Raw genomic sequence first — 10,629 nt, 5'->3', positions numbered from 1 at the left:
TTATGTGAGAACTTTTTATAGGCTAGGTTTATCTAAAAGCGCTTCATCAATTCCGAGAATTGTTCGGGGACGAAACAAACACAACCATGAGAACTAACTTGGTGAAGAAACAAATTGTGTATAGTTGTTGTCTTGGTTTACACTAAAAGACTAACATTTCCAAGCCTTTGGCACACTGACCCAGTAGTAAAACCTGTAAATATTCACCAAGGAAGGTTTAAGGCGAAAGATACCTATCCCCATGCATTTATTTCCGCATAAAATCTCCCCATTATCTGTCTGCATTTTTCAATTACATGTTTAGTAATTGAATCCAATTTTCACATATTAATGAAAAAAATCATTTAACTAGTACCATATTGGATTTAGGTGTTGGGTTGTATCAGTGGGCTTAATTTTAATTTTGGCTATTAGTCAGGTTAAGTTAGTTTCAAGTTTGAAACTAAAAGAAACTTAAAGCCAAATACATGAAAGGAGACAACCACTAGGGAATTCAAATTCAAATTCGAAAGTTACATCCCTTGAGGAATCTTTGAAGCATCATGATTCTTCAGTAAAGAGGTACTTAAAGCATCATGATTCTTCATTGAAGAGATACTAGCAACTTCTAGCACACACTTAAAAAAATAAATAATTGGAAACCTAATAATCATTCTACTACATTCTATAAAAATTATCAGTTAAGTTTGTGTTAAAGAGAGAATTCATCACTTTAATTTTTGATTCGTCGTTTCTCAAAGTTTGGAATGCTACTACATCGAGAAGTAGGTCGTTATGTCATGGGAGACAGATATCGATAGTCCATAAGCACTAATATATGATGAATCTGATTTAAGTCTAGATGATATAATCCTTACCTCGACTTTGATTTGGTCTAACTTGATTTGGGTCCTTTTTATTTTTTTTATTTTCTGTTAAAGCATATACGCAAGATTGTCAATAGATTTCTTGAGCACTAACAAATACTTAACAAACGGCATCTGAATTATTACATTTAATTTTGATTCTACCTATGAGTCTGTCAACTGTTAAGTAACTTAAGCAAAGAAACCTTAGCTCCAATCGTCAATAAGGAACATGGAATTCAAATCTACCAATGTTTTACCAGAGTGGACGTTCGTTATGACCTAGTTTCTTAAACACTTGAGGGTAATTATATTATGAATTTGACATTTTAATCCTTGCCAAAAATTGTAATTAGTAGTGCATAACAGTACAACTGAGGTATTTTACATGATCACGATTCTTAGTAATACAAACACTAATTTCAAAATTAAGAAAAGTCAAACAAAGATATTCAAAGTAATTATTTAGGATACTAATCAACCAATATCAATAAACGAGAGATGAAGACGAAATTTAATAAAAAATTCACAATCTGATGTAAAAAGATTACACATAGTACGAAATTTAAAATCATTACCCCAATGTTAATACTTATAGCTTGACCATTTTAACGGGCCGTGTATCCAACAGATGAGTTTCATTTACCCACGCTCAATCCATCAAAATACGGGCTGGATATCCACCGGCTAAATTAAAAATTTCGGATTGGACCAGATAAAATTTCGGATTGGACCGGATAAAACGCGTGCCTATGGTTGTTTTGCCGCTGGACCCTAAAGTCAAAAGTTATGGAGTCCAACCAGCAAATCTCCCATCCGTCATTAGCTTGAGCCCAGCCAGGCCCAATCCATCAGCATTGTTTCTCCGCTACAAAACCCTAATCTTCTCACTCCTTGCCTCCTCTACCCTCCAAATAAGAAGAAAACACTCTTTCTACATCTCTTGGAGGTCGGAAGCAAACCCTAGAGAAATCAATCGAAAATGGCACCAAAGAAAGAGAAAGCTCCACCGCCGTCTTCCAAACCAGCCAAATCTGGCGGAGGCAAGCAGAAGAAGAAGGTAATCAAATCAGGGTTTTGTTCTGTTTTCATTTCAGATCTTCGTTCTAGGTTTTCTTTTTAGGGATTTTGTGTTTTGTTTTGTTGATTACTGTTAAACAAAGTTGCAAACCTGTAGAAATGGAGCAAAGGAAAGCAAAAGGAGAAGGTGAACAACATGGTTTTGTTTGATCAAGCAAGTTATGATAAGCTTATTTCAGAAGCACTCAAGTACAAGCTTATTACTCCTTCAGTCTTGTGTGACAGACTTAGGGTACTATTCTACTCAACTCTTCTCTTTATCTCTTTGTTTGTAAATCGTTTACCCTAGACGTTTCAGAGTAGGAAAATGATTTTGTTTATGCATAAATTTGGCTTGTTTTACCGTACTTAAATTCCGAATCCATGGTTTTGTTGATTATCTTAGTTAGATGTATGTCGTTGTATGTATGGGTGATATCTAGAAACCCGTCCTGCTTGATAAATTTATGTTTATGATGTAGAATTATGTAGAAGGAAACTATTTGCACTTTGAGAAGGGTCAAATGACGGATCTATTTTTTCTGTGAATATTGGGGTAAAGGGAAAGGGAAGAATAAATGTTCTTGTGTTTGCTTTCGGCGGTGATATCTAGAACTTTTGTTATTTGGAACTGGGAACTTATTTTCAAACTGCAATTGGGATTCTGTGATACCTAATCCATGATTCAGTCTTTTTTGTCTCTTCATGTATTGGTTCTCTTATGTTTCTCTTATTGTCTTCATGATTTTCTGCCAAGTTTCTTGCTATATTTGTGTGGATAAGTACAGTATCTTAGTTCTCATTTTCGGACTGCAATGTGTGTTTTTGTGATGCCTTCCTTTTGTCATTGCTTTTCCATAAGTTGTTCTTTTGTTTTCATCATTTTCCTGATAGTGCAAAGCTTCTAACTGTGTTTGTGTGGATAATTACAGTGCCTTAGTTCTGATTTTCCAATAATTTCACCTGATTCTGCCATTTCACTTTTCCGTGTTTAAGCTTTCTCTCTCTCTCTCTCTCTCTATTGTTTGTGCTTGTGTGTGTGTCCATCTCCAGTTCAAAACCTCTGTTTCTTTATACAGTCAGAGCTATAAATCTCTCCCTGTGTGATACGGAGGAAGAAAAACTTGGTGAGAATATCGTTTCAGGCGTCCATTAATTGATTGACGATCTGATTGTTGCTCTTCAACATCTTCTTTCTCTTTTCACAAATAGTTCTGATTTTCTAACTGTTTTTTAATCTGAATTCACCGGCAGTCATGTTGTTTGTCCTTTTTTTCCCTCCAATTTTACTGAAATTTGGAACATGCATGTTTTTATTAATGCAATATATGCAAAATAGATGGCTGCATAAAAAGTGGAAGCATAGTTTTTTTTTTTTTAATTTCGATTATGGATGTTTAAATGTCAGAACAGATGCAATGAATATCTTTTTTATCTGGTTCTCTAATATCTGTGGACACTGAAAAGTAACTCATTCTAACTTATTTTCTTTTCTCTGTTTGCTCTCAGATTAATGGATCCCTAGCTCGTAGGGCAATCAGGGATTTGGTAGCAAAGGGTTTGATCAGGATGGTTTCAACTCATTCCAGCCAGCAGATTTACACCAGAGCCACCAACACTTAGAAGAACACCATCAAGAGCTTGTTAGTTTTCTTTTGTTGTTCTTGGAATGGATCAGTAGGCTATGAGAGTTTTTACATTTTAAACCACTGGAAAACAGATGTTAAGCTCTACCAACATATTGACTAAAATCCAGTTGCTATATTTTGGATCATGTACTTTTATTGGTACTCAAAAGTTTTGGTTGTCGGAGTTATTTCAATCTGTGTTTTGTTTCTCATATTTACGTGGTAAAAATGGTCTCTAACATGGATGTGGCAAGATACAGTATCTTGCCTGGGAGTAGTTTTGCTGTCCTTGTATTTTATTCCTTGGTTTAGACTCGAGTGTCTCACCTCTTGCATGTTTTTTATCTTAATAGTTCAGCTGGTAACATGCTTACATTGGGGCTATTTTCCAGTTTCCTGGCCACTACTAGCTTAATTAGTGAGCCTTGATGCTGCGACAGTAGTGCAAGAATTAGCACAGCTGTGGAATGTAGTCATGCAACCCCTTTTGGTATATGCAACCCCTTTTGGTAGCAATACGGGCGGTGAAAAAAGCTGGAGGTTTCCCTTACCCCCCTCTTCCTGCATTGCGCTAAACAAAACCCTTGACGGATTCCTGAACATATAATGTAAGGTTTACCTATGAGTTAGATTTTTTTGAGAAGACTGACTTGCTCGGATTGCCAGGCTTGACAGGAGCCTTGTTTGGTGGTGGCTTGCCCGGAGCCTGTGGCATGCTCTGCTAACAAAGCAATCACTAAGACCATGGTCCATAACTACAAGTAAAGCTTTTCTCGTCATACTTTCTTCCTGACTTGTTTTTTTCTTTTTAGTTTAGGAAAATTGGACTCTTTTTCTGTGCGGATATAGGAGCTGCCAAATTTATAAGAGAATGAAATACCCAAGAAATAATACTGCATCATCAAATAAATCACAACGAAGGTCGATCAACGGACACGATAAATCTACCAGTCATGCATATTCAAGATCCCAAAATTGTCTAGCATGAACGAGTCAACATGACTTATACCAATAGGTACAATTATGAATGAAAGAGCCTCAACATGTACGTGTAACCGTAAGCAAAAGGGAAACTAGTATGCCTTTTCTGGATCGGCAAGCAATGTTGCATAAAAGTTGCACAAGCTGTGGACAAGCAATGACAATCAACAGATACGAGCCCATGTGTAATTCTAAAAAAAAAACAAAACCAATCCGCTGTGAATGGACCGCAAGACAGCGATCAATTTTCATAAACTTTTTGTTTAAGTGATAGCCCATATAGGACTATTAGTTTTGAGCATCCAATTCACAGCCGATTGGTCTTCAACTTTCCAATCCTAATACCATATAAACATAGTTCTCATAATCGTATCCCCCAATGTGGGACTAATTTTGAGCGCTTATCACACGTTCATACTCAGAGCACATTAAGGAGACATCTTCATGAGTCTTTTGAGGACAACAACTGTGAACCAGTTGGATGGTACGTTCAAAAAAAAAAAAAAAATAAAAAAAAAAAATCCAAATTCAACTCTCAAACCAATTCTTTTATCAGCCGGAAAAAGAAAATCTCAGTACATGTCAATTAGGTTACAGGGACTATCTTCGTAGTCATAAGTAGAAACAACAAGGGATTCGGGGATTCAAAGAAAGAATCACCAGGGAATATCGACATTGTCAATACAACATTGCAAGGTCAAGATTTTAATTTAGCAACTGTTTGGTGGTGAGGCGCTCCAGTTGTTTATGGCCTTCCTCATCATCCTGTAATAGAAACTCCAAAATCTTATTTCTCGGCCTAATAGTAAATAACGAGTTGGCCAAGATGAAAAGCAAAGCAATGAAAGAAAAAGGGTCAGTAGAATAGTCTTTCGATTTGCTGCATTTCCATGCCAGCTGCAACCAAAGTACCTCCAGATGTTGCTAGGTCCTACTACGAAACAAATCGGAAGAACCATGAAAGACACAATTTTAAAGCCAAAATGTTTCACAAACAAAAAGATGAAACTGCTTGATGTATGATAACATACAAGAGGAGGTGACTACTTACAGCTTTAATTGCTGCATTACTCATAAATACAAGTAGAAATCCAGAAATAATTCGCTTTCTTGTGTTCAGTGTTGCCTCATAGTATGTTAGTATAGCCGTAACTGTTAGTACAACAGGTTCATAAACAATTGGGAGCACTCTAGCCGAATGGTAATCCTGCATCAACAAAAGAAAACACTGCCAGTTCAGTAGCTAGCTGATCTACCTCCTCCTCTGGCTTTATTTCTATGTTGCATACCCCCAAAGCACATAGACATTACATACAAGAGTAAAAGCAAAAGGTAGCCGACGATAGTACACATGCCGGGAACAAGTATTGATAGTAATCTTGTATTGTCACAATACTGCTCCAAGAAAGAAGGCACCCAACTCCTAGAAGCCAGCATATTATGCTTGCCATGATCCGTCCTTGAACCTCTGGTGGTTTGGCCATAATGCTAGCCATGGTTGTTCTTTACTTTGAGTTCCTACCTTGAAGATAATCAAGAAAAATGAAAGCCAATCATGCAGTTCTTGAGAGAAAGAAAATCACTAACCAAATTGTTCTAATGCTACGCTATTGATTTGGTTTATACATTTTCCTACATTCTCTAATAACACATTTAATTTCTCCGTCTCCTCCTTTATTCTCTCGTCTATCCATCCCCCTTCGCTCTTTTAGTTTCTTGGTCATAAATATTGCAGGACCCCTTCTTAAATCTCCAATACTTATTGCATTTCTCAACTGCTCTATTTAATTTTGTCGAACCGCATTGTTATAACAACATTTTTCATCCAAATCTACAGTTACCAATTTACATATCTATGAATTCATATTCTGTAAATGAGTCTGGAAAAACTCTGCGTCTAAATACAAGTAAGATTATGAGGTTTGCATCTTTCTCCCATCTAAGAAAGTCAGTAAGTGATCTTTCTCCTGCTATCATATCACATCCACAGTGTAGGTGAGCTGCCCAATTTCTAGGAGAAAATAATCAAATAACTTCAAGTCATCGGTCAACCAATTGTGTACATAATGGGTATTTAATAATACAGCTTACAACTATATTTGAATGATAGGGCCTCAATCTCAACTTGTTACTCAAAGCCATCGATAAGTCATTTAACTAGGCAGTTGTATGTACTAGTCATCTATGAGCTGCATAACAGTACAGTTGTAAAAGATCAAGAATTGCATTAAAACCATGTTACGACTTGCAATCTGGGGACTGACTCTCAAAGTTAAAAAAAAAATGATTAAAAACAAAACCAATCAGAGCTGTGAATGGAGAGGCTCGAGTTTGTTTATTTGAAGTTGAATTGGCTGATAGCCCATATAGGACTATGGTGCTGCAATCACAAAAATGCGATCAATTTTCATAAACTTTTTGTTTAGCTGATAGCCCATATAGGGCTATTAGTTTTGAGCATCCAATTCACAGCCAGCCGGTGTTCAACATTCCAATCCTATTACCATATAAACATAGTTTTCACAGCGTATCCCTCGATGTGGGACTATTTTTGAGCGCTTATTACACGTTCATACTCAGAGCACATTAAGGAGAGATCTTCATGAGTTTTTGTGGTGCGCTGTTAAAAACTAAACACCTTACGAGGAAAAAGAAGCAAAAGAACCCCCAGGATCGCGTTTAGTTTATACATGTAACTGCGACTGTGATGATGAAACTGTAGATGGTGCCCTTACAAATTGTAGATGAAGAGCGCTACCCGACTAATGAGAAAAACTAAGCCACGTTTCAGCTTCATTCGTTTATAAATAAAACATATTGAAAACTATTTTCCAGATATATCCTGCACCAAAGTTAGTGAAAGCATGATTTTTCTTGTTTATGCGAATGAGAAGATAAATCATTTTGTGTGAACATAGATCACTGCCGGTTGTTGTTTCGTTATCTCTAGTTCCTTGTTATTTGGTAATTATTCCCTTTAACTTTGCAGCTGCCTGCAACTGCAACTGGTGCAATAGCATGGACTGCTATACCATTGATCAGTCAGAGGTCAGGGAACATGTCCAGACTATTCAGCTCAAAATCTCCTAATACTGTTGTTACTTTGTAACCTGAAGAGTATCATGAAGGAAAAAGCTTACATATCATCTGTTTTTGAAACTTCTCTTGGGTGGGTCGGGGCGGGGTTTGCAAGTCGAAGAAGCTAGGTGGTTTAGGGTTTAAAAAGATTAAAATTCAAACAAGGCACTGTTGTCTAAGTGGATGTGGAGATATGGTGTTGAAAAGGACCATTTGTGGAGGAAAATTATTCACCACAAGCATGGCGGTAATGAAGAAGTTTGGTACCCGAAAAAGGTTTCTACAGCTCATGGCACAGGTTTGTGGAAAGGCATTATGAAAACTCTACCTCTTATTCAGCAAAACACCCGTACTTCTGTCAACAATGGGTTCAAAACTAGTTTTTGGAGTGATTGTTGGTGTAGTTTGATACCTTTACGCACTAAGTATCCCCGTTTGTGGAAACTCAGTAAAGCAAAGGAAGCATCCATTGGAGAAGTCATTTCTTAGGCGAGTTCTAATTCGGCGTGGAACTAGGGGTGTAAATTCGGGCAGGCCAGGCCGCCCGGCCCAAAAACTAAGACAGGCCGGTCAGGCCAGGCTTAACATTTGTGAGTCCGTAAACAAATTCAAGCCGGGCAGACCGGGTAAAAGTAGATAATTTGCTACCCAAAGACCGTCCAAAGCCCGTTTTTATACGGGCAGGCCAGATCGGGCCGGACAGGCCACTATTTTGAATTTTTTTTCTTTTATTTTAAATTTAAATTTTCAAATGAATGGTATTAAATGTATTTATTTTTAATACAATATACTTTCCTTTCTAACATTGCATACCGTAAATGATAGTATTATTTTATATTTAAATTACAATGACAAACTTTTAATTTTAGCCTATAATAAATAATTAATTAGAGTACAACAAACTTTCTAATAAGAAAATTTATTACCATTAATGTTTTTAAAAGGCTAATTATAAGTAAAGACAACTATATATTTTATTTTTCTTGACAGAAAATTGACAATTATAAAATGGTAACTTCTAAGTCTTTTTAAAAGGATATTAAATGATTAATCGCACATAGAAGGCTTTCAGGCCGGGCACCAGGCCGGGTATCAGGCCGGGCATCATAATTAATAGCAAAGTCCGACACCGTCCAATAAATTAATCCAGTCCAGGCCGGGTGGCCTATGACGGGCCATAACAGGCTTTGGGCTACTTCGGGTACATGCGGGGTCAGGCGGGTACAGGCACGCCGAGTATTTTCGGGTATTATTTACACCCCTACGTGGAACCTTCCATTTAAAAGATGTTTGAAACAAGAAGAGATTAATGAAGCAATTCAATTATTGGGAGATATTGGTAATCCGGAGATTCCATCAAATCAAGAAGACAGCAGATCTTGGCTTCCTTCGCAAACAGGTATGTTTACGGTTAGTTCATGCTATGAAATGCAAAACATGGATGTCTCTACCGACCGTATCGCCTTCACCAAACCCAAACTGATTTGGAATGATGTCATACCTTCAAAAGTCTCTTTTTTCTTATGGGCTACTATGTGGGATGCTGCTCCAACCTTGGATAATCTGGCTAGAAGAGGAATAACAATATCTTCTCAACAATGTGTCTTGTGTCGGAAGGAGATGAATCAACTAACCATATCCTTCTACATTGTGATTACACCAATAAAGTCTGGAGCTATTTTCTCAAGTACTGTCAGGTTAAAAATGCTTTCCCTAATACTACCGCAGTTTGTTTAAATATGTGGAGACGAAGATGGCCAGATGATACTCAAGATTTCATATGGAATAATCTTCCATACGCGGTTTGGTGGGCTACGTGGCTGGAGAGAAATAGAAGATGCTTCCATAACAAAGTTCAACTTGAAGAGGATACAATCATTGCCGTGAAGGCATTCTTATTTCAATGGGGATTACCGACCAAAGCTTTCAAAGGTTTATTTTTTGATGATCTCGTCGTAAATTGGGGAAGTAAAATATACCAAATGTAATTTGTAATTTTTGTTTTCAGCCAGGCTTGTTTCTGTCTGTAAACTGTATGACCTCTGTACCTTTGTGCCTCCTTGGCACCATGTTATCAATTTTAATCTATCTTCAAAAGAAAAACTTCTCTTTTGCAACTTCTCCTCATCTTAACGACTCCTATAATCATCTGCCATGCATGATCATTAAACAGTTTTTGAGGTGACCGATGATATTGTCAATTCTGAAGCTAAGCTCCGTGCTTTGTTTCTGAAGTGGCTCTCGGATAATGGAAGCAATTTTGACATTGAAGACGAAGTAGCTTTTAAGGAGAGGTTTGAAATTTTTAAGGACCACGCTCGGTCTGTCAATGCATGGAACAAAGGCGGCCCGTTTTCAGATTTGATTAATGAGGAATTGAAGTCTGGTTTACGTCGGGGAAGGGGAAGAAAAGTTAACCAGGTTACTATAGGTGGTGTTAAGTTCGTTTGTGGACAATTCCATGGGTAGTAACCGTAGTAGTAGCAGTGCTTCTGATGCTATTGCTAAAAACGTCAGGACTTGAAATGTAATTAATTGTTGAAACTTGATCGCGTCTTCTATATCTCTAAATATCACAGTATTGTGTATTATATAGTGCTGCTGGTGCTGTTAAGTTCTATAGCTCTAGATCGTACTAGTATTTGGTTTGAGACTTTTTGTTTTTAAAATAAATTATTGTGCAAATTAGAAACAAAAACAGAAATCACCAAGATTGGATTCCTCCACAGGCATAGTGGAATTCCTGATTACCAGTGTAAGGCACAGGCGTAGTGCCCTAAAAGTTGATGTCTTAACCTGATATTGAATATCGCTGAAATCTGGGTAAATTGAAATTGATGCCCCGTTCCCTGAATTTGAGCCAAAGATGAAACTGTAACGAAGCTATTGGTTTAGCCTTAAACGCTTCACCATGTAGGATCAGCTTCTGTGGTGCACAAGAGATATGGTCCTGTGTAAGTACTGTTTAGGTCAAGTAAGGAGGAGGTGTGTGATGCTCAAACGTAGAATATGCGCCAGACGTCTGTAGCAGTATCTGT

The 10,629-nt window shown here is 37.3% G+C and overlaps 1 protein-coding gene and 1 non-coding gene across 2 annotated transcripts; both read left to right on the top strand.

Annotated features, from left to right (window-relative positions):
* The first annotated feature begins 1,741 nt into the window (after positions 1–1,741).
* LOC113339007 (40S ribosomal protein S25-2-like) lies at positions 1,742–3,744 on the top strand. Its single transcript, XM_026584410.1, has 3 exons — positions 1,742–1,905; positions 2,023–2,157; positions 3,414–3,744. Exons 1-3 carry the CDS (start codon positions 1,828–1,830, stop codon positions 3,525–3,527), a joined length of 327 nt encoding a protein of 108 aa, XP_026440195.1. The 5' UTR covers positions 1,742–1,827; the 3' UTR covers positions 3,528–3,744.
* On the top strand, positions 2,976–3,093 carry LOC113339147. Its single transcript, XR_003354977.1, has one exon. It is a non-coding gene; the product is annotated as a small nucleolar RNA snoR111 (small nucleolar RNA).
* Positions 3,745–10,629: the final 6,885 nt, after the last annotated feature.

The sequence above is a fragment of the Papaver somniferum genome, unplaced genomic scaffold (assembly GCF_003573695.1).
Source record: "Papaver somniferum cultivar HN1 unplaced genomic scaffold, ASM357369v1 unplaced-scaffold_19, whole genome shotgun sequence".
Classification (NCBI taxonomy): domain Eukaryota; kingdom Viridiplantae; phylum Streptophyta; class Magnoliopsida; order Ranunculales; family Papaveraceae; genus Papaver; species Papaver somniferum.
Note: the sequence above shows the minus strand (reverse complement) of the source record. Positions and strands in the feature narration are given on the sequence as shown.